This window comes from Cebus imitator, unplaced genomic scaffold (genome assembly GCF_001604975.1).
Source record: "Cebus imitator isolate Cc_AM_T3 unplaced genomic scaffold, Cebus_imitator-1.0 Scaffold538, whole genome shotgun sequence".
NCBI classification, from domain to species: Eukaryota; Metazoa; Chordata; class Mammalia; order Primates; family Cebidae; genus Cebus; species Cebus imitator.
In genome coordinates, this window is record NW_016107853.1 from 1273119 (window position 1) to 1296530 (window position 23412).

General features: G+C 56.0%; 1 protein-coding gene across 1 annotated transcript in view; it reads right to left on the minus strand.

Moving 5' to 3' along the window:
* Positions 1 to 23406, minus strand: part of LOC108293475 (unconventional myosin-XV-like) — a 54923-nt gene extending 31517 nt beyond the window's left edge. Inside the window, 28 exon segments of the mRNA XM_017514870.2 lie at positions 452 to 687; positions 2552 to 2647; positions 3137 to 3267; positions 3341 to 3422; positions 4291 to 4375; positions 4877 to 5052; positions 5359 to 5476; positions 5984 to 6108; positions 6295 to 6340; positions 6462 to 6610; positions 7486 to 7563; positions 8176 to 8301; positions 8863 to 8994; positions 9450 to 9545; positions 10511 to 10634; positions 10722 to 10780; positions 11368 to 11481; positions 12116 to 12277; positions 12931 to 13044; positions 13950 to 14013; positions 14139 to 14247; positions 18060 to 18154; positions 18364 to 18438; positions 18773 to 18821; positions 18824 to 18881; positions 19658 to 19721; positions 20353 to 20435; positions 22599 to 23406. Coding sequence (XP_017370359.1) covers positions 452 to 687; positions 2552 to 2647; positions 3137 to 3267; positions 3341 to 3422; positions 4291 to 4375; positions 4877 to 5052; positions 5359 to 5476; positions 5984 to 6108; positions 6295 to 6340; positions 6462 to 6610; positions 7486 to 7563; positions 8176 to 8301; positions 8863 to 8994; positions 9450 to 9545; positions 10511 to 10634; positions 10722 to 10780; positions 11368 to 11481; positions 12116 to 12277; positions 12931 to 13044; positions 13950 to 14013; positions 14139 to 14247; positions 18060 to 18154; positions 18364 to 18438; positions 18773 to 18821; positions 18824 to 18881; positions 19658 to 19721; positions 20353 to 20435; positions 22599 to 23390 — 3638 coding nt within the window. The 5' untranslated portion in view covers positions 23391 to 23406.
* Between the last annotated feature and the right edge of the window lie 6 nt (positions 23407 to 23412).

Below are 23412 nucleotides of genomic sequence, written 5' to 3' on the forward strand. Positions count from 1 at the left end.
GCCCTACCCTGGTGTCAGCTGCCACAGAGTCACAAGACTGGCCAGGTGATGTCCATCTGCTGCATGCTGGCCTGAGCATGATTCTGCAACTCTGTAGCTCACAGCCACCGTGTTAGGTGGGTTCTGTTGCCATCCCCAAATTATAGGGGAGAAACAGGTTCAGAGAGGGGCAGTGAATTGTATCAGACAGTGACTTGTCTCATATATGGCTGACCCAGGATTTCAACACTGATTGAGTCCAGCATCCATACTCCTAACCACCCCACTAAACTCCCATGCTGTGAGAGGTCAATGCATCCCAGTAGAAACTCAGAGCAGCCCTGGCCAGCCTCCATGCCTGAGCTTTCCAGCGTAGAGATCTCACTCCTGGCCTGACCTTTAACAACCCACCTGGGCCCCACTGCTGGTGCCACTGTCCCTCATGTTCCAGCCCCTATCCAGTCCCACTCACTTGAGAAGGTACTTGTTGAAGCGCGGGGAAGGTGCAAAGCCACTGAGGCAGGCGGCCAGCAGCAGCCAGCCCCGCTCGGCATTGTGGACATTGTGATTGTGCCACACCTGGTTGGCCAGCTGTGCTAGGATCTCGTCCCGCAGCTCAGGCACCGCCAGCCCCTTCTGCACAATGTAGTTGCCAAAGATGTTTTCCTGGGCACCATGCAGGTGGGGGTCGCCCATGAAGCGCAGGATCTGGGCCATGAACAGAATGTCTTGGAAAGTTGTTCCTTCTGGTCCCACATGCATCCCTTTCATGTCCCTCCCATGTGTGCCCGTGTCCACATAAATGCCCCTCATATTACAATATAACTACATATATATATACATATATATATATATATATATATTTTTTTTTTTTTTTGAGATGAGGTCTCTGTCACCCAGGCTAGAGTGCAGTGGCAGAATCTCAGCTCACTGTGCTTCAACTTCCCTGGGCTCAAGCGATCCTCCTGCCTCAGCCCCTCAAGTAGCTAGGATTACAGGGTGTGCAGCCACACCCTGCTAATTTTTGTGTTTTTAGTAGAGACAGGGTTTCACCATGTTGCCCAGGCTGATCTCAAACTCCTGGACTCAATGGATCTGCCCACCTTGGCCTCCCAAAGTGCTGGGATTACAAGCGTGCACCACTGCGCCTACAACTGCCATGTTCTATGCCAAATGACTAGGCAGTTCATCTCGACTATGGAAAAACTCTAGATCCAAAGTATGTGTTGTCTTCCCTGTTCATGAACCTTCTAGAGCTCCCCATACAGCCCCAGCTCCCTCCCCAGACCCCTGGCCTCCAACCAGACCCTCACTTTCTGCTCTATCTAGGCCGCAGAAGGTTCTTTTAAGCATTCAGATAGGACCACATCCCTCCCATGGAAGCCCCTGCCTTGGCTCCCTAGGTCCCTTGGGATGAAATCTAAGCTCTGGGTCTGTAATCAAGGCCTACTGGCCACTCTCATCCTTGCCCTTCTGACTCTGTTCTGACCATACCAATTTCCTCTTCTCTCTGTACTTTCTCCACTCTCCCTGCCTGGCAAATCCTCCTCCAGCTCAAACGCCTTCTCCTCCAGGAAGCCCTCTGTGGCCCTGCCCAGGGCTTTGGACTCCCTAGCTTTGGTGCTTCCCTCTGTCCATGCTGGTGGTCACTGGCCGGGTCAGCTCTGCTTCCCTGTCAGACTGAGAAGTCCTTAAGGAGAAGACCTGGGTATCTTTTTAGTGTCCCTGAAAGGCTCCAAGGCAGCCTTTTTTTTTTTTTTTTTTGGAGATGTAGTCTTGCTCTGACGCTAGGCTAGAGTGCAGTGGCATGCTCTCGGGTCACTGCAACCTCTGACTCCCTGGTTCAAGCGATTCTTCTGCTTCAGCCTCCTGAGTAACTGGGATTACAGACATGTGCTACCATGCCCAGCTAATTTTTTTGTATTTTTTGTAGAGATGGGGTTTCACCACGTTGGCCAGGATAGTCTCGATCTCTTGACCTCATTATCCATCTGCCTCAGCCTCCCAAAGTGCTGAGACTACAGGAATGAGACACTGTGGCCAGCCCAGGGCAGACGTTTTTTGCCCGTAAGATAGCTGGGAGAAGAAAAGCCACCAACCCCCAGAGAGGAAACCATATCCCTCCACTGACATAGAAGTTTCTTCTGGCCAGGTGCAGTGGCTCATGCCTGTAATCCCAGCACTTTGAAGGAGGCCGAGGCAGGCAAATCACAAGATCAGGAGTTCGAGACCAGCCTGGCCAATATGGTAAAACCCTGTCTCTACTAGAAATACAAAAATTAGCCATGTGCATTGGCACGAGCCTGTAGTCCCAGCTACTTGGGAGGCTGAGGCAAGAGAAACACTTCAACTCGGGGGGCAGATGTTGCAGTGAGCCAAGATTGCACCACTGCACTCCGGCCTGGGTGACACAGCAAGACTCTGCCTCAAAAAAAAAAAGTTTCTCCTTTGGGGAAGAGGTGTGGGGCTCATGGACTGGGCTTGGGCAGGGCTGGGAAGACTGGGGGCCTCATGGCTCAGCTTCAGGGCCAGGGGCTATGAATTAGAAGGTGGGCTTGGGAGGACCCCATACCAGCTTGAAGATGCTCATGGCTTCCACATGGTGCTCGGCTGGCAGCTGTGTAAGGGGTGTCCTCAGGGGCACTGTCAGCATCCCAAAGGCAGGTTCCTAGGGCACAGGGCAGGCATGTGAGCAGACAGCGCTGAGACTGATAGGCACATCTGGACCCACTGCCCTGTGCCACATGGGGCTCCAGGGCCTATGACACAGGGGCTCTGGTCCTCAGTGTATGGATAGGGAAACTGAGGGCTGATGCGGGGCCACAGTGGCCCTCAGCAAGTCGGTGGTAGGGAAAGGATGAACCCTCATCTGGAGGGAAGGAAATCAGAGCCGGGCTGATGTGCTATGGCTCCACCAGTTGTTTCTGAAATATTACCAGACTGGTTGGTAGTAAATAGCCCTGCCCAAGCCCCTGAGGGCTCTCCACTGCTATCCAGACCCCAGGGATCTCCCAGAGTCCCTATGATCCAGCAACTAAAAGGCTCATACCCAACACCACCGGGCACAGCCAGGACGCTGCCCCAGGGCAAGGACAATGTCCCTTCTAATTGGTCAGCCCTATCAGCCAGGGCACCTTGGACCTCAGCTAGCCCTTGCCTTGAAGTGGCACCGGACAAACTTGGCCATGGGATAGTTGTTGATATCCAGGGGCAGTGTGACACGGGGCTCAACCTGGAGCCGAGGAGTCCGCACAGGGGCCACCTGAGGCACTCGGGCCAGCCTGAGGCCTGTGGAGAGAGGAGGGAATGCAGTGCCTGCTCCAAACTGCCTGTGCCCTCCCTGCGCCCAGTGCCAACCCACCTGCCACTGCTTGCAGGAGCCCAGCCAGCTCAGCCGGTACCTCGAGGTGCCCCACAGCCACTACCTCCCGCTTGCTCAGCTCCTGGAGGAACAGTGCATGGGGCAGGGACAGGCCTGCCACATCCCCACCTTCCAGCCTCCCTCCCTGGCCCTGCTGCCACCCAGACCTGCACCTACCTCCTGCTCCTGCAACTGTGCCCCCTCCACCCGGTGCCTCCACTCTGCCCTCAGCTTCAGAAGAGCAGATGTCAAGGTGGGGAGTGGTGGGCAGAGGCAACCACGGACCCCCAGGCAGGCCAGGCTAGCTTATGCAAGGCAGCCACACTCAAGCAAGGAGGGGCTGCTTGCCACTGCCCCACTCCACAGGTGGGGTGGGAGGCCGAGGTTGGCCAGAAAAACAGGGAGGGGAAAGGAGAGAGAGCAAGAGAAAGACAGAGGCAAAGAGCGGAGGGAGGAAAACTCTGGGGAAAGAGATGTACAAGGAGGATTTCTGGGAGGTGGCTGAGCACTGTGTCATGGGAAGCCCTCCTCTGTAGTGCCACAAAGCCTTCAGTAAAGGCTACATACTGCTTTGTTGGTTTGGGACCTGCATTTGTCTTTCTGGTGGCTGGTTTACATGACAGTGGGCCAAGACATGAAGGTAAGAGCAAAACCATACCCAGTGACATTCAGGTCGCCAAATTCTAATGGCCCTTAATCCCTTAAGACCCCACTGTGAACCCAGCACCGGGCCAAATCTTTCAATGCAACATCTCATTTAACCCTTTCCACAATCCCAAGGGGTAGACTGGAAAATTGAGGAGAGAATGGCCCAGGTTACATAGCTAGTAGGTGACAGAGGTAGAATTTGAACCCCAAACTGCCTGAGGCCAATGGTCTCCTCTTGGGTGCTAAGTGCCTTTTCCCCTTCTCTGCTGTCCCCTTGGACTGAGATAGGGTAGGGTCTGTACCTTGAGGTAGCGTCGGCGGCTCATGTATGCGTGTACCAGGGACCGGAACTTCACCAGACTCCTTCTCATCTGCTGATAGCGCTGCCTGGATTGGGGGAGTGGGGAGGTCAGGGATTGGGGCTACAGGGTGACAGGGTGAATGAGGGGCAGAAAGGTCCCTGCCAGCCTGGCCTGGGAGCCAGTGTTCACACCTCACACTTGAGGCCCTTTGGCACAAAGGGAAACTGGAGCTCAGAGAGGGGCAGTGACTTGGCCAAGGTCACACAGCAAATTAAGTAGCAGGACCTGGATTAAACCTGCCTGAATCATTTATTTCCAAACAGTTTATAATCTCAGGGTCCCTGAGATGCAGGATAAGGCCCCTCTTGACTGAATGGATTCCTACCCACCAGTCACAAGGGCCTGGGGGTGGCTGGGAAGGGCATCCAAAAGCAGAGACAGAGAATCTGATTATCCTTCCTGCAGAGGCCTCCATCCTCACCTTGCATGCTTCCAGGAATAGGGAGCTCACTACTTAAGGTTGGATGTGACCTCTCTTGAGCCTGACCATAGGTCTCCTAGGAATCCTGCCTTTTCTGGGCCTCACCTGGCAAGGTAGCCACGGGCCCGGCTTTGCAGCAGGATGATCTTGTGGCGCAGAGAGCGGAATCGCCGCTTGATGAAGAAGCCACGGAAGCAGCGCTGCAGAGTAAGGGCTGCCAGATTCAGGATGTGCTCCCGCATGCTCTCCAGCAGCTGGTGTAGGTGTTCCTTAAGGAACAGCTGAGGATAGGAGGCAGGCACTGAGGCAGGTAGGAGCCAGGAGGCTGGTCTAAGGGCCCCTCCCTCTCTAGAATCCGTGGAGACAGAATAGACAGGGACGCCTCCTGGAGTGGAGCTGGAGGGATGGGGTGGATTTGGACAGGTGGAAGAAACGGTGCTGGTGAATCGGGCAGTTAGCATTCCATGTCCCAAGCTCATCTGGGTTGTTCCTGGGACAGTGGTCTCTAGCTTGGACATTTCTGACTCAGTGGTTCTGGAGCCCCCGAATTGGCGTCCCTTAAGAGCTGACCGTCGGGTGGAACTCACCTTGCTGACCCCAACACGGTACATGTTTGGCATGACTGTGCACAAGCGACTCAGCACCGACACACACATGTCCCCATTAGCTGGCAGGTTGTGCTTGAGGGCCACTAGACAGCAGTACCTGGCAGGGGGCCCACACTCAGTCTGGGGCTATGAGACCTACCCGAGGTGCCTGCTAGATCATGGGGTTACCACCCACGCCCAGTGCCCAGGAGGCCTAGTCCCAGTGGTGGCTCCACTAACAGTGCATTCTAAAAAAGGCACTCCATCCTCAATACTCTTTACTTCAGAGTGACTGAAAATTGTTACAATAGATGATTTCAGTAGAACAAGATACTTGACTGCCACCTGCTGGAAACTTTTCATTATAACCACTAAAACCATTCTAATCAACACGGAGGATTGATTATACATATTATACATTATACAGCATATAATAAAACTACAAAAAAAGGCAGAACAATAAATGTATCTACCACATAACAGCTATCATGTGGCAGCCTTATGTAGTGTACAGTCTGAGCAACTGTGCACAGCAAGCCCTGTGCTTCCTGGGTTGTGTATTCCTAGGGCCATGGGGAGTTGGGCAGGGATTTATACAGCTCAGGAACTACCCTAACCAAGATACCTGTCGATGAACCCCTGGAAAGGCAGGCGCACTGGAAATCCCTCCTTGCGGATCCTCACAGTCTCCAGCACCCCTGAATAGCGTAACTGTGCCATTACCACATCTGGCTCAAAGAGACCAGGCTCCTGTAGGGGTGCGCAGAGAGGGAGTCTGTCCATTGGCTCATCCACGTGCAAAGGGCACTATCATGGTGAATAGTCCCAGTGCTAGGCTGGGGAGATGCAGGTCCAGAGAGGCCAAGCCACTTGGTCAAGGTCACACAGCATGGGCAGGAGGATCTGGCTCTCTCAGAGGTCTCAGCTCTCACTCACCTTCTTGTGGTTGGGCTTCAGGCAACGCACAAACAAGGGGTTACACCTGGCAGTGGCAGGAAGAGGACAGCATGAGGCCTCAGAAAAAGAAGGCTCTCACCCTCTGAAGGTCATGAGGTGGGTTAAGGGTGAAGCTGGGTGCTCCGCCCACCTGCCCCCCACTCCACCTCTCCATCTTTTCCACCAGATCCAGGAGTGACTGCTGGAACTTGGCAGCCACGGTGTGTGCCTTGTAGAGCCGAGTGACGGAGCTGCTCTTGCCCAGGCGCTGAGGGGCAGCCTGTGGGGCATGGCTGGAGAAGAGGTGTGCCACCACCTGGGCAGGGGTTGGGGGAGGGAAAACAGACAGGTAGGGGCCGGGAGACTGAAATGAGGAGGAACAGAAAGCAGGAGTCAAGTCTCCGGACCAGGGGATCTGAAGACTAACTGGACCCCTGTTCCCTCTGCAAGGCCTCTGTTGTCCTGGCTTGCATGCTTCTCAAAACAGGTGGGGCTCAGCACCTTCCAAGGGATCCATCCCGTAACTGGCTGACTTCCCCCTTTAGTCTGAGGAACACACAGTCACTGACTGTGTGCCTGGCCCCAAGGTGGCCTGTTAGACACATGATTGTGAACTCTGGCTATGACCTCAGGAGGAGGGTGCCCAGTTGACAGGAGGAAGCAGAGGGCCAGATAGGGCCTCCCCAGGTGATGTTACCAGGCCTGTGCTCTGTCCTAGGGCCATCTACTGGCCACAGTGTAGCTGGGATGCAGGGCCTCCCCAAGGCTTCAAGAAACCCAAATTTGGTTCCCCAAGCTCTCCCCAGGGCCTTATGGGTGGAGTTGGGGGAACTGAGAACACCAGGAGGTGGGATTGGGAGAACAGATCTGGCAGAAAGCCAGGAGAGAATGGGCCAGGGAATGGGGTAGGGCCAGGAATGGGGTAAGTACAGGGCAAGGCCACAGCTGGTGGGATACAGCGTTAGAACTGGGAGTGGGGCCAGGGTCTGGCCACTGGGGCTGGGGGGAGCCAGAGGGCAGGATCAGGATGAGGAGCTAGGTTTAGGGAAGAGCCAAGCTAGGCGGGAACAGGTCTGGCCAAAACTAAGCAGAGCCAGGACTAGAGAACATGGTCCAAGGCCTGAAGGCGGCTGGGTGTGGGGGTAGGGCTATGCCTGGGGGCAGGGCCGTAGCGGCAGAAGGGAGGCTCACCCGTGTCCGGCTCCTTACGAACAGGTCTAGCACGTCCTGGCGCACTTGATCGTGGTTCTTGTCCAGGAACTTGTGCACCTGAAAAAGGAAACAACAGCCTGTAATCCTGGCCCTGCCCCTCCAGGCCTCTGTCTCTCTGTCTATCCTAGGAGGGACTGGATCCTCCTCACTGCTATGGTCCCCACCCCTCCAGACCCACTATTCTCGTAATTCCTGGGGGAGGGGAGCATTCGTCATGGCTTCACATGCCAGGTCGGGGTCTTGGCCTCACCCTCAGTGAAGTACATTGTCCTGTGCCCATTCTACAGATGAGAAAAGTAAGGCCCAGATGGGGACAGAGGCATGGAATCCTAGCCTGAGACACCTCCAGGGCAGGAATGAGTCTCAAATAATAGTGCTGAGGGTGCCCACAGTGATGTCACTACTGATAAGAGCTACTCTTTATCAAACCCACCCCACATTTCTCACACCCACCCCATGAGATGGGCACTATTATTATTCCCATTTTTCAAGTGAGAAAACTGAGGCTCAGACTGGCTAAGCAGTTTGCTCAAGGTCACAGAGCTGGGGCACAGCAGAGCCAGAACTAGACCTGGGCGTGAATGTGTGGGGCCAGTGTTGCGCTTCTATGTCTCTAACAGCTAGCAGCACTGCAGCACCAGTGGCCAGACTGGCCGTCTTGGGGCTCACCTGGTAGGTGACCTTGCCTGCATAGTGCTTGATGGTGAACTCAGGCAGCGGCATCTTGGGTTTGGAATAGAGCGGGTTGGCGCCATGATGGTAGTGGCACTTCTGTAGGAAGGTGTGGTCTGTAGCCTGGGGGCAGTTAGGGATCAGTTGGTGGGCAGGGGGCCTGGACACCCTGTTCCTGGCCTGGTGGCAAACTCACTACCCCTGACTGCTCCCCATTGGGCACCAGCAAGGAACAACTCACAGCTTCCCATGGCTGCCCCCCTCCCTGGGTCAGAAGGCAAGCGCCTTAGCCAGGCACTGGGGGCCTAAGTGGTCCCTTGAAGACACCTGTGGCTGGGTGAGTTCCTAACTGCCTTCCCTCCGGGCCAGCTGTCTTTGCACTCTATTGATCTCACTGCCATCCACTCTTGTGTTTGCAATCAGGATCTGAGGCCCAATCCTAAGGTTACCTCCTCCAGGAAAACTTCTGTGGCTTTCCAGGCTGGTGCAGCCTCTCCTCTGGACACCCATAGCTTCCCATATGGCCTCAATCACCCCAGGTTGTGAATAGTCAGTTGGGTGCCCCAACCTCCCACTGCCCGCCTCAAGCCAGAGCAGAGAGGAATGAAGGAGTCAGGCTGGGATGATGACACGAGGCTGAGAGATGTGTGACCTGACTAGGCTCACACAGTACCTGCGGCTCACCTGAGGAAAGCAACACTGGTCGTCGAGGATGCGCAGGATGCCATAAGGCTTCAGCGAGATGAGGTTGATGCAGGGCTGGTTGTCAGCAAAGGTGATTTCCTGCCAGTCGATCTGCTCACGGATGTACTCCTCCTGCAGGCAGGGGGCAGCAGGAGCTCAGCCTCCCATCCCTGTCCAGGGTCCACCCACCCTCCTCCTTCAAAAAGCTTGAGCTCAACCACAGACCCTGAATCTGCCTGAAGGAGCCTGGCCAGCAGCACCTCTGCTTGCATACCTACCAGAATAGGGAGCTCACCCCCTAATGAGGCAGCATGAGCCAACTCAGAGTCCTGCTGCTCCCTCTGCCTGGGACAGCCCAGTAGAGGAGGACTCCCCCAAGGAGACTCCTCTTTGAACACAGCACCTTAGCACCTTTCCCTCCAGAACAGAGGCCTTCCCATGAGCTGGTTCCCAGCTTAGAATGCCTTTCCCTCCACTGGCTGTGATGTCAGAATTGCTCTTAAACAACAAGTATATCCTTGTTTGTTTCCAAGAAGGTCCGCTGTCCAGTCAAGATAGGGACAGGAGTGTTAATGGGGCCCACACACCTGCTCCTCCTGGAAGATGATCTTGTTGAAAAGGTACTGAAGGTTCTCGTTTGCGTAGTTAATACACAGCTGCTCAAAGCTGTTGAAGCTCAGGTCCTGCCAGGTGGATAGGGAGGCTGGGAACAGTCCTTACTGGGCCACCAGCCTATCTGCCCCTGCCTTCCCTAGTGGCAACTTGAAAAAGCTTGAGCTCAACCACAGACCCTTAGCTCAGAACCCTCCATGGCTCCTGCTACACCCAGGATAGAACCTGACAGGCTCTGTCCTGACAGCACAGGCAATGGCTGAAGGCCCAGGCTCCAGGGCCTTCTGCCTAGGTTCAAATTCTGGGTCTGCCACTTTCTAGCTATATGACCTTGAATTACAGTCCCATGCCTCAGTTTCCCCATCTATAAAATGAGGATACCGGCAGTACCTGCCTCATAGGGTTGCTCTAAAGATGAAGTGAATTAACAAAGTGCTTTCCACAGCACCTGGCCCATAACAGGTGCCACGTGAGTGTCCGTGATGGTTGCATTGTGATCTTGCCCTGTCCCTCGCCACTTCCCTTGCTGTGTACTCACACAGCAGTCACCCCCAACACAAGAAGTCCGGTCCCAGATCCCATGCCCCTCCACCCCTCCCAGCCTTTGCATATTCTGTTCCCTGCACTTATAGTGCCTTTGCTGGGTGTCAGGAGTATCTCATCCCCATCCAGGAAGCAAGCCTTCCCCATTCCTGCCCAGGTGAATGATGCCCACTGGAGCATATGGAGTTGTCAGAGTCTGCCCCCACCCCCACCCAGCCTCACCTGGAAGCTCCCCAAGGGCAGGACCCTGGCTGGTCCTTTCTGGGCAGCTGGTATTGCCCAGCACAGGGCCTGGCCCAGAGGCCTTGGGAGTGCTTGTGGTGAGTAAAGAAAATGGAAGGTGACAAGGGAGATAGTGACGGGGAGGGGTCCATGAAGGGAAGATGGCACTGTCTGCAGGCACAGAAAGGGATGGGAAGGGCAGCCTGACACACCTGAGGGAGGTGAGGCCTCGTCTATGTCCCCTGCCCCTCAGCCTCCCATACGGCCCCACCTCAAAACCATAGATGTCCAGGATGGCGATGGACAGTGTATCCTGCCGCGGGGACACCAGCGCGTTGACCCTGGCAATGAGCCAGCTGAACAGCAGCGCATACAAGACCTTGGCGATGGCGTCCCTAAAGCAGAGGTGGTGCTATTGTGGGCAGGATACTGTGGTGGGGTGCTGGGCCCTGGGGCTCAGGCAGGGTGGGGTGCAGCCTCACCTGGCATCCACAGCGCTCTCCACAGTTAGGGGTGTGAAGATCTTCTCTCGCATTGTCTCCTGGGGAGGGGTACAGCCCTTGAGTGACAGCAGGCTGGCCACTGCCTCCAGAAAGCCCCCAGGGGACTAGGGGAGTGGAGCATGAAGAAGGAAGGCTGGAGGGATGTGACTGGGCTCAGGCACACAGAGGCTAGGCAGGACCACCCCCACCCCTACCCGACTCTGCCTGGCAATGCTGGTCATGGTGGGGACTGCAGGTCTATGGGGGAGACAGAGGCATCAGCAGACACAATGAGATCAACCCTGGGCAGGGGGAATGATCCTAGGGCTGTGAAAGACCAGAGGAGGCACTGACCTGGCCAAAGATCAGAGAAGGCTTCTTAGAGGAGAAAATGGCTGTATAGGCTTTTAAAGGATGAGTAGGTGAGAAAAGAGGAAGAACATTCCAGGTAGAGGAAACAGCCTATGCAAGTCTGAGGTTGGAATCTGAAATGTCTTTGGGGTCTGAAATTACTCCCTTCCATGCCTGACCCCGGGACAGAGAGCAGGGGAGAGGGAGAGGCTGCCCACACGGGATGGGCACAAGGCAGCTCTGACCAGGCCCTGGTAGGAAGCTTTGTTCGAAGGCCAGATGCCCACAGACTCACGGTCACTTTGAAGGTGATGGCCTTCTGCAGGCCCTCAGGGGAGATCTGTAGCAGCTCAGCCACAGCCTGGATTTCCCGGGCACTCACCACTGAGGCCACCTCCTGTGCATCCGTCTATGCAAAATACCAACAAGAATGTGTTTTGAACTAGATAAGCTGAATTTAAAGTTCATATAAGAAACAGGGCTGGGCACTGTGGCTCACACCTGTAATCCCAGCACTTTGGGAGGCCGAGGTGGGCAGATCACCTGAGGTCAGGAGTTCGAGACCAGCCTGGCCAACATGGTAAAACCCTATCTGTACTAAAAATACAAAAATTAGTGGGGTAGTAGTGGCACGTGCCTGTAATCCCAGCTACTCGGGAGACTGAGGCAGGAGAATTGCTTGAGCCTGGGAGGCAGAGGTTGTAGTGAGTGGAGATCGTGCCACTGCACTCCAGTTTAGGTGACAGAGTGAGACCCCCCCACACCAAAAAAAAAAAAAAAAAAAAAAAACCCACCAAAAGCCATCGTAAACGAAGTTAAAACGAACAACAAAGTGGAAGATATATGTCCAATTTATATCAGAGACAAAGGGCTGATTTCCTTAATTTCTACAAGGAGGAGAAAGATGAACAAGCTCAAAGGAAAAAACCAACAGGACAAGTGATGTGTGCATAGCGTAATCTGAAAGGGAAACAGAGAAGGCCTCGGAAAAGATGGCCAAGTCCAGAGGGTGTGGGCCCAAGGCAGGCTGTGGCACCCCTCACCTCATACTTCTCAAAGTAGACGTTGCCCAGGTGCAGGATGGAGGCCAGGATGTGGAAGATGCTGTCCTGGTCCTCACTGCTGAAGCCCAGCACCTCCATGGCAGCCAGGAGCCAGCGAAAGTCATCTGCATCGCTCTTTCCTGCGATCTCACAGTTCCCACCCTGGGTGAGGACAGAGTCTGAGGGTCAGGGAGCTTGGGTGGGGCTGCAGAGCCCTCCGGGTCCCGCTCTGCCCTAACCAGTAGCGTGGCCTGAGCTGATCACTCAAGCTCTCATTCCACTCTCATGGGGACAGAGGCTCTGAGCAGGGCTGCGGTGGGATTCACGGATTCTAAGTGCAATGTGTGGCAGGGGTTGTCACTTGCTGACCTTTGCAGCTGCCCAGTGATAATAATGAAAAGAGTAGTCAATGTTTACTGAGCATGTCCTGTACGCCAGGCGCTGTGCTAAGCTCTTTACCTGATTTCCTCATCTAAGCCTCATGACATCCCTGCAAAGTGGTATTATGTTGGCCCCATTTCACGGGTGAGGAAACTGAGGCACAGCGAGGGGAAGTGTAGTCACTCTAGGCTGGTGGGTTCTGATCCAGGTTCCAGATAAATGAAGTCAGGTAGGCCTTTCCTGCTTCCACTTTGGACCTAGAAGATTCCTGGTCCCCCTTACTGTGACGAGATGCCTTAAATCCAAACTCACCCTCTCCAAATCTCTATCACCTTCACATTCCATCACTCACAACTGGGCTCCCTCGGCCCACCCAGGGGTGTCAGGGTGGGAGGACCAGGGCTGGGGGCCTTCAGATGCCTGCTGGCAATCACCTGGTTCAGATAGTAGTAGGTCTCGGCCTCCTGCAGGCTGAAGGCCTGCCGGAGCTGGGCAGGCAACCCGGCCAGCAACTCGTAGAAGATGTAGTAATTCCTTTCGTTTTTGGCCTGTAGAGTGGGTAGTGGGCACAGAGAAGGGAGCCACCTACCTAGGTGACCCCCAGGCACACACACAGGTCCAAGCCCATGAATGCACATCACACAAGGAACTGCAGATGAGAACACGTGCCTCTGTGATGAGTGAGGCTCCCAGCCTGGCGCCAGCTGGGGTAAAGGCAGAAGCAGAGGTGCCCTGGTATGATTGAAGGCTGAGAGGGTTCTGGTTTTGGGGATTTTATTTGGTTAGGAGAAAGAAGAGAAAAGGGGGCTGTCTTCTCTTATGTGTACTGGCCATGCACACCTACATACATGTGTGTCCATAGCCCACATGTGCACACACAGAGCTTCTTGATGGCTGAGCACTTCCTGTGCACCAGGCCCTGTCCAGGCCCTTGGGACATGGGGGACAAGGCAGAGAGAAGCCCCTGATCTCATGGAGTCCACCTGCTAGCTAGGGAGACAGATACTCAGCAAATCACTGGTTAAAACATAAAATATATTTGATGGGGGAAACTACATTGGAGAAAAATAAGGCAGTGGACACGGTGGGGGTTTAGATGGGATGGAGAGGGGCTGCGCTTTTAAATGGGAACTTCCTGAATGAGTGAAATTGTAGGGGAGGCTTGGAGGAGGTGAGGGGTTTGGACAAACAGGCGCCTGACGGATAAGTGCTCCTGAGAGAAGGAACAGAAGGTGCAAAGGCCCTGGCAGGAGCATGCCTGTGTGCTGTAGGGCAGGGAACAGCCACAGTGGCCAGAGGAGGGTTGGAGAGGCAAGGTCGCGGGCTCACATGTGCACGTGTATTCAGTCATTCACTTGACATCTACCCAGCCCCATCAGGGGCCAGGCTCTGAGTATCCGTACCTCCCACCCCAACCCTGCCCAACACACAGGCCTGGGAGGGGCTGGCCCACCTGAAACACGATCCTGGATTTCTCAAGCAGATACTGGGAGGTTATGGCACCAGAGATCACGCTCCTGGGGTGGTGAGCACAGTCAGCTCTCAGCAGGGGAAGGAGGGCTGGTGTTGGTTTCCAGGGGCTGTGGTCGGACGTAGAAGGCACTGCAAGGCCTTTGGGAGGCCCTCCACTGTCCCCACTCACCCTTCCAGAAAGATCTCCACGAACTTCCCAAAGCGGCTGGAGTTGTCGTTCCTGACGGTTTTGGCATTACCGAAGGACTCCAAGAGGGGTGTTGCCTCCAGGATCTGGACTCCAGAAGGAGAAGTGGAGATTTGAGGGGCTAAGCACTGTTCTGGGGGCCTGGATGGGGGGCATAGCTAGGGACACCCAGACATGAGCCTCCCCAAGAACCTCCCTTTATGAGGGGTGACCAGAGGTGGGCTCTCTAGAGAATCCTGAGGTCTCTTCAGTGTCCCCAAGGGGCCCCCACCCCATGCTGCCCAACTCCCACACAGCAAGCCCGGTGCTTCCCCTCTCCCAGACTTTCAGCCTCCATGGCCCCCACAGCAGCCCCTGACCACAAGCCCCAGCCCCGCCCAGGACAGGCCTTTGGATGTCCCTTCCCGCCTGTCCCTCCACCCACACAGGAGCAGGCACATCCACATGCATTTTCCCGGACACACACACACTCACACACACTCTCTCTGAGTACCTGCATCTTCAAGAGCACCCAGGAGGGAGGAGAAAGAGAGAGACAAGGACAGAATGCATCACTAGCAGGACCGACCACCTCTCTCCAGGAGACCAGATGCCTCAGCCAGGGAGGGGCTGGCAAAAACCTGTGAGGCGCAGAGACCCCAGGAGTCCAGGCTTGGGGACTGCCATGGGGTCTCCAAGGTATGAAAATACACTGGTTCTGGCTTCCAAAAGGCTCTGGGGATGTCCTCTTCTTCCCCTCCCATGACCACCACCAGCAGGATCCCTGAACCTCCTCCCTGACCTTCCTCACTGTTCCCTGACACCCAGACCCACTCCTGCCTCTGGGCATTTACATCTCCTGTTCCCTCTGCTTGGAAGCCACAGCTCCCATGCACCTGCATGGCCCCCCGCCTCACCTCTCACAGGAAGACCACAGAATTCTCTCCTTGGCAGCCCTCAGCCCCGTTGGCAAACTATTTTCTTGGGTATTGTCTGTCTCTCCACTAGAACGTCAAATCCAACAGGCACAGATCTACTGTTTGCACATCTGAGTCCCCAGCAAGTACACAGACCCGGTGCTTACTAGGCCCTCAGAAAATATCTGCTAAAGGGATGGAAAAAGGAATAGCATCCCATGGGCAGAGCTGCCCAGGGGTGACCATGGCTGATCGCAAGCTCCCTCCTGTTTAAGCACCTAGCTGTATGTGAGACACATTGTCCTGATGATGCCATTGTTAACAATCCCATGAGGTAGGTATTAACATCACCCCTGTTTTGCAGATTAGGAAACTGAAGCTTAGAGAGGTGGAATGACACGCCCAGGGACTCCAGCATCTGCTCAGTGATGAGCATGGGCCTAGTGTGTACATGGCTCTTTCTTCAGCTGAGGCACTGCCTCAGGATAATCTTTTAGGGAGGAAGCAAAGGAGGTCCAGTCACCACAGAAACAATACCTGTAATTTTGGGGATGGCGCCAGTTCCCTCTATCTGTTCGCAGGCACCATCCCATTTAGTCCAGGAAATACTGCACCCATTGTATAAAGGGGCACACTGAGGTCCAGAGAGGGATGGGGGCTGGCTTTGAGTGCTCAGTGGGTCAAGGTCCGCCTGGGCTTTCCTGTGTAATGTCCCTTAGTCTGGGAAGTCCTGGCGGACAGGTTGGCTGCCTCTCTGTTCCTGATGCCCAGCATACAGCAGGGCATAACGCCAGCAGATAGAGCGGGTGAACATCAGAGGGGTGGAACCTGTGGCCCAGGCCTCAGCCAGTCAGGGCAGAGCATTCCCCATGTTCTGGGATTGGTTCCAGTGAGGACGTATGACCAAAACTTGCCCAGTGAGACGGAGCTCTGATCCTTTTTCTGAAATGTTGGGAAGGTTGATCATCTTGCTGACCAATGGGAGACGGCTGGTGAATGATGCCCATACATGGGGGAGGGTGGAACCAAGACAAGAGACATTGTTTAAGATTCTGGATCCAGCCATGCCGAAAACTGACCCTAGAACTGGACTGTTTGATTTCCTAGACAAGGGAGAGCCATGTCTGGGAAAGGCCCATGGTCATCACAGCCGGCAGGCATATCCTCACACCTTCTGTGTGCCTGGCACACAGAATGCCCAGACCAGCCATATCCACAGCTCCATGCATCCTCCCTGACACTCTATGCCATGGACTGCAAATCGCAGCTCCTGCACCACCTCACTCCTCCCTTCTTAGGCCTCAGTGCTCCATCTATAAACGGATGCACATGTACCTACCTCCCAGAGTCGCTCTAAAGCTCTGGTGTGACGATAACTGAAGGAACCCAGCACTGTGCCTGGCCACAGGAGGTGCACACGGCACACTCATTTCTTTCCCTGCCTACCTAACCAGTCATTTCAAAAGTCTGACCTGAAAGGTAACTCTGCTTGGAGCAAGGGATGATCTGACTGGTCATCAGGAGGCCTGGGCTGGGATGGGAGAGGCTGGTGGGCCAAGGCAGGCATCAGAGGCGGCCAGGCCAGGCTGGAACCTGACTGCAAAGCCTGCGAAGCCCCCACCAATGCCCCCAGAATCACCTTGCTGGGCTTGCCACTGGCTGGGATATCGTGGCCATGTGCAAACCTCTGTGGATCCCAGGGTCAGGGAAGTCTGAGTCTGGTTCTGGAGTCTGAGCTGGCAGGCCAGCCCCACCTTCTCCTGAGCTCCAGGCTGGTGGTACATCCATCACCTCCCTGCCGTCTCTGTGCAGATGCCTAGCAGGCACCTCTTCTCAACAAACCTGCTCCTCCTCTCCACTGCCCAGCCTTCCTCTGTGCTGCCTGTGGCTCAGGCCNTCTCTGTGCAGATGCCTAGCAGGCACCTCTTCTCAACAAACCTGCTCCTCCTCTCCACTGCCCAGCCTTCCTCTGTGCTGCCTGTGGCTCAGGCCGAATGTCTGGGGTTGCCTCCAACAGCTCTCTCTCACACCCCAGTCTGTCTTTTGTAGGTTGCTGGCTGGCTTTGACCTGCTTGCACCCGCACCTGGACCCAACCTGCTTGCACCCCAGGGCCTTTGCAGGTGCTCCTCCCTCTGCCTCTTCATTGTTCCCCTGGACATTCCCAGAGCCCACTCCCTTGCCTTTTCAGTACAGCCTACCCTGACCACTACATTTATGACTATGACTCCCAGCACTCCCCACCCTCTCTCCACTTTTTTCCTTCACAGCTCACCACCTACCCTTTCACGTACACATAATTTACTTACATAAGTGTGTATGTATTTGTCGTCCTGCTTCCATCACTAGAATGAAGTTCCCACGAGGCAGTGTGAACATTTGCCTGAGTTACTGCTGCCCCTCCAGGATGCCTAGCCTGGGCTTGGCACACAGTAGGTCCTCAGTAAATCTTTACTGAGGGAATGGATGGGATTCTACCAGTCTCAGGCTCAGAGGGCTTAGCACCATCCTTTTCAGCAAAGCTCCAATCCTGCAGACTCTGGCCTGGCATCTACTGCCTCCCCTACCCCACCCCACCCCTAACCCACCTGCCTCTTCATTCCTGGGGGCTGCATAGCTTCTGAGTGTGAGAATATGGTGGCCCAAGAGCCATGACCAGGAAGGTGAGGCCAGGTAAGAGAGATGGGATGACTCCCCTTCCCTATGTGATCTCCCCTCTGAAGTGGCCCCAGAGGGCTGGAACCAGGAGCTGCCACGGAAACACACGCAGGCAGAAACTCTCACCCCTCAGGCACACTCCTGGGATGGGTGGCAGAAAGAGCAGTCCTGGGCAAGGCCCCCTTCTGGAACTCAGCCCTCCCATCTTCCTAATGGTCCAAGGAGCCTTGCCTCTTGGGGAGCACATGAGGTGTGCTTATCAAAGGGTGCTCAGCCTAGGGTCCTGGGGAGACAGGTGGACTAGGGTCCTGGGGAGACAGGTGGACTATGGTCCTGGGGAGACAGGTGGACTCACCTGCTGCATGACATCCCGTTTCTGGTTCATGGCGGCCAGGTAGCGCAGAATCAGCTTGGTGGCCTCAGTTTTGCCAGAGCCGCTCTCTCCACTGACCAAGCAAAGGGGGAGAGTGAGCGCTAACCTTTCACTACTTCTTCTGGGACACCCCAACCCCCACCGTGAAGTGAGAGGATGTGTGTGGTGGGCAAACCCAGAGGTGCCAGGCAATCTTCCGAGGTCGCACAGCAGTTCTGGCCAGCTTCAGGCCTGTTACCTGAAGTCTCCCATTTATCCACCACATAAAGACAGCCCGCTCACCTGATGATTATGCACTGGTTCTGTTTGGCATCAAGCATTTTGGCGAAGGCGAGATTTGCAATCGCAAAGAGGTGCCTGGGAGACAGGTTATTAAAGCCAGCCCCTGCCTCTAAGCTCCCAAACCTCCCAGGGGTTGGGCGGGGAGCATCCGTATCCAGCCAAATAGCCAATCCTGCCCACCCCTCACCCTGTTGGGGGAATGCTCCCACCCCCATCCTGGTCTGAACCACAGTGGCCTCCAACCTGTGGCTGTGGCCCTGCCTGGGGAGAAACTGTCAGGTTGAGTAGGTGGGTTGCCTTTCCCCATTACCTCTGACTCATGGCTGGGATGCAGCCAAGATCCAGGCTCCCAGAGCAGAGGAAAGAGGGGCCCAAGAGACCCCAGGGCAGGTCCCCCTGAGACACTCACGGGGGATTCTCTCCCAGGGCCCGTCCATTGTACTGCTGCACCTGCTCCAGCCCTGGATTCCGAACATTTGGTATGGGTTCACTGACACCAGGATGCTCCCGATGTATGTCTGCTGGGCAGATGGTAGCCTCAGCGCCATGGCTCCTCGCAGCCCTCTGTGTTCCTCCTTCCCCTACGCTGGGAGCCTGGCTCCCCGTTTCCATCCGGACAGATATCGGGCTACCTGGACTTGGGATTGCCATCTAGAGCCTTCTACCAGCTTGCTGGGCTATGTGCTCTAACAGTGGAATCTCAGGCACTGCACCAGGCTGAGCTGGGAGGAGTCTGGGGTGAGCCCTCAGTGGGCTCCTGCCTACTTCATTTGTTCATAGTTGGGTCCAGGCTCCAGGAACTTTTGCTTCCTGTTGAGGGCAAAACTGCACTACCTGGAGTGGGGAGTTGGGGGGCTCAGGGGATCTTTCTGTGGCCAGAGCCCTTCCAAGTGTCCCTGTCTTCCACACTGTGGCTGTGGGCCTCTGTTCTGTCATTCTCAGGTCAGAGGCTCCCTTTCACCTCTCTGGCTGTACCCACTTTGGGGTCCAGGTCTATGGATTCTAGGACTCTGGAAGTTCTATCTGTCAGGTCCCAGGTGGTGGAGGTGTCACATATTTCTGGATTCCCTGTCTCTAGCTTTCTGCCTCTGGCATCCACCATTCTAAGACTGTGTTTTAAAACTTCAGATTTTAGTTCCAGACTCTGACATGCTATGCTGAATTGACAAAACTCAAGAGTTCAAACCAGAGGTCCCAGGGGCTAGGGCCCAAAGAGAAATCTACATCCCACCCGGCCCAGGAGGCAGCTGCCTTCCTGACCCAGACCCAGGGCAGGGCCAGCCCCAGGCCTTACGTAGATGAGGTTCTGTTCAAATCTAATCTTGAGGTTGGACAGCACAGTGGTTTCCTGGAGATCTCTGGAAGGGCACAGAGAGAAACTGTCAGTGCCCCCCGGGCTGGCTCTGGCATTGGTCTCCCACTCCCACTCAGTGCAGTGCCGTGATCAGACAGGCCTGAGTTCAAGTCCTGTTTCTGACACCAACCAGCCAGGAGACCTTGGGCAAATTACTTCACCTCTCTGTGTCTGTTTCTTCATCTGTCCAACGGGTGTGATAATCATTTCTTCATCTGTCCAATGGGTATCATAATCAAGGCGTATGATACTCCACTGGGGGGTTGGGGGACACACATAGTCACCGTGATTGGATAATGATGCTGACCTACGCACCCTCATGTTTTGAGCACCTCCATGTGCCAGCATCCTCACAGCAGCCACCCCACTCCCACCTTGTGGATGAGAAACTGAGGTGCAGAGAAGCAAAGCGATTTCTCCAAGGTCCACCAGCTGGTGAGTGGTGGGGCTGGGATTTGAACCAAAGTCCATCTAACTCACAAAGCACACCACGTTTAGTCTTTGTGACAATTCATGACTGAGGCTCTGAAAATGTCCTGGGAGGTGAGAGGCAGGTGTAGGAGGAGCTGCTCTGGCTGGGAGGGTGGGGACCCCATGGTGACCTCTTGCTGACCCTGCCGGCCCTGCCCACTCACTCCAGCTGCGTCATGTCCTCCACACCATCCTCCCTGTGCTGCTCGCGGAACCGCATGGATGGCAGGTTGCGGATGGAGTGCATCTGTGTGAGAGAGAGGCTGTGTCTGTAGGCTGCAGGGCAGCCCCCACCCCAATTGGTCCCTGGCTCAGTCATACCTGGGACCCGCTACCATTGTTTGGGAGGGAACCCCAAGGTCAGGTGAGTCCTGCAGGTGTGTCCTTGCTACAGAATGCTGTGGCCCCTGGAACCTGCATGCGACCCTCATACATGAGACACATGCATGCCCTCAGTGCCCAAGCAGGAGCTCCCATGAGCTCCCAAGCTTCCTGCCCTGGAGGGTGAGCAAAGGTATGTGCAGGTACATGGGTACACCTGCCAGCTCCCTCCCAACCGCAGTTCTCCCAGCACCAGCAGACCCCACGTGTTGGCTTGTGTGACAATCCGATGGATGCTTGTCTCCTGGTGCATGGGACTCCAGCAGGGCAGAGATGGAGACTGTCTCAGCACCACACCCCCATGCTCAACCCGGGGAAAATGTGTGGACACCTGCATATGGACCCACACTCAATGGCATTTCTATCTCATACAACTCCCAGACACACAGGTGTTCATGTAGGCCTGTGGGCATGCATGCAGGCCTGTGGGGCCCGTCCGGGGGCACACGGCGTGCAGGCACATGCTCTACCTGTCCACTTGGCACATACATCTGGGCAGACAGCTGGGTCCCCCCACTACCCTGGAGGTCTGGAGAATGGAAGTCCTGATACCACCTTTGGGCTGCAAGGTCTCCTCTGTGAGCACATGTCTGTCCACATTGGCAGAGGGTGGGCAAACAACCCTGACCCCCCAGGACGCCACATCTGCTCAGATCTCATACACTTGCTTTCGTCATTTGGCTGTGGTACACACTCACACACACACTCGGGCATGCAGGCGTGCGCAGGATCCACATGACTGCAAGCACACACGTGTGCACCCTCAGACTTTCCAATCCCAGCTGCCCCCTGAGCAGGCGAGGAAAGAGGACACCAGGAGGGAGCCCTGCATGCCTATCGCTGGGCTGCTAAGTAGGGCACAGCGAGTATCAATCACCCTTTTGGCCCTGGCCTCTGGCCCACCCGTCTGCCCACGTGCTCGCCAGCAGCCGCAGACCCTGAATAATTCAGCCACTCACCTATTCCAGGGTGAGGAGGGCCCAGGCATCCTTGCCCCTCACCCCTAGGCGCCCAGCGCCCCGCTCCCGCAATGCTGCAGCCCACATGGCGCGGGGTACCCGCCGCCGGGGCCAGGGCCCCCCTAGCAGCCAGGCTGCCCCAGTTGCCATTGTTGAGCCCTGCTGGCTGCCCCTTCCACCAGGCACCGTCTGCAGAGGCTGAGAAGCACCCGCTGCCCCTGCTTGCCCCGCCCACCCTCCTGCATCCCAGGAGAGGCTCCGGTGACCATGCACCTCCGCTAAGGGCCACCCAGCATCAGGCTCGAGTTCTGCCTTGAGTGTGGCAGCCAGGCGTGGGCACCCCTCAGAAGGGGCTGCCTGCCCTGCACCTGACTTGGGGTTCCAGAAGGACTCCTGGCTCAGTTTTCTCTCTGGCAATGAGGAGACTGGAAGGCTGGACCCTGAGTCCCTCACCCTGACCTGTTCCAGAATCTTGCAGCCCAGGGGACTTCAAAGGGCAGCAAAAACCCTGAGGAAAGAGGAGGCTCTAATTTGGGGGAGGGACAGTNCCTGACCTGTTCCAGAATCTTGCAGCCCAGGGGACTTCAAAGGGCAGCAAAAACCCTGAGGAAAGAGGAGGCTCTAATTTGGGGGAGGGACAGTAGGTGGCAGGAGGAACAGCACAGACCTGGGTGTGCAGTGGGACAGAATGGATAGGCACATCCTGCAGTTTCACATCTGGCTTGGCCAAAATCTCTGAGGGGAAGTTAGGGGCCAGACTTGTCATCCAGATTGGATCAGGGCAGGGCTGCCCAGGGCCTACAGATGAACAAAGATCCTTCCCCAGAGTGACTCGGAAGCAGTTTTCCACGTGTCTGTCCTGTGCCTGCCTGTGCTGGGCATCCCCTTGTTCAATCCTCCAGAGGTTTGGGAGGCCCAGGCTGTTCTCCCCAACTTCTAGACCCAGAGACTGAGGCCTCTGCAGGCAGCAGCTCTCCAAGGTTGCTGCACAGGGCTCCTCAGGCTGTTCCTCTTTCCCTGTTTCCTAGGCCAGAACCCACAAACCCTCCCTGTAATCTGTGCCCCCATACCTTGTTCTGCCAGCTTGGGGGGCCGACCTCCTCCCAGGACCTGCTAAGGGACAGGCAGGTGGCTCCAGGGCCCAGGTGGCAGGACTGGGGATGGGTGGGTACTCGTGGCCAGGGTCCTTGGGCCTCTGCCCGCAGCCAGAAGCAGGACCAGCGAAGACTCCAGGCTCTCGGCTTGGGGTCCTGGGTTGGCTGGACTTGAGGCTTCAGGGTTGCAGGCCTAACTCGCTGGAAAGAGCTCAGCTTCTGCACGCGAGGCATGACCACAGCAAAACGCCCAGGGCCTGCCTGGCGCTGCTCGCCCCCCTTGGGTAGGGGCTCTGGGGCCCTGGTGGGCACCAAGGGACCTGGGGCTTGGGGCAGTGTCCCCCAGCAGTGCCATGATGGCCGTGTGGCCCTGGTCTGGTCACACTCAGCCAGTGGGTATGAGAGGCTGGGCCTTAGTGTCCTTTGCTTTGGGAGGACTTCCTTGGGAGGTCTGACATCCTTGGGAGGTGTTGGGGTTGGAGGCTTGGTCTCTGCTGGCAGCTGGGGGTCCCCCAGGGTGGTCTCTTCAGGCTTCTCAGGGCTTGGGCCAGCCGATTTGGTGAGCTGTCCAGGCCCTGGGTCATAATGTCTGCCCAGGAAGAGCCTGGTCATATCAGCAGCTGAGTCCTTGGGCTGGAGAGTGGGGGGTGGCACAGGGCCCAGGTGCTGGAGAAAGGGGTTTTCCAGCACAGCGGGTGGTCTGGAACAGCCTCTGCGGCTGCCTGCACCTCCCGGCCGGGGGGATGGTGGGCGTTGGGTGGTAGGCATGTCCACGTCCCAGCTGGGGGCC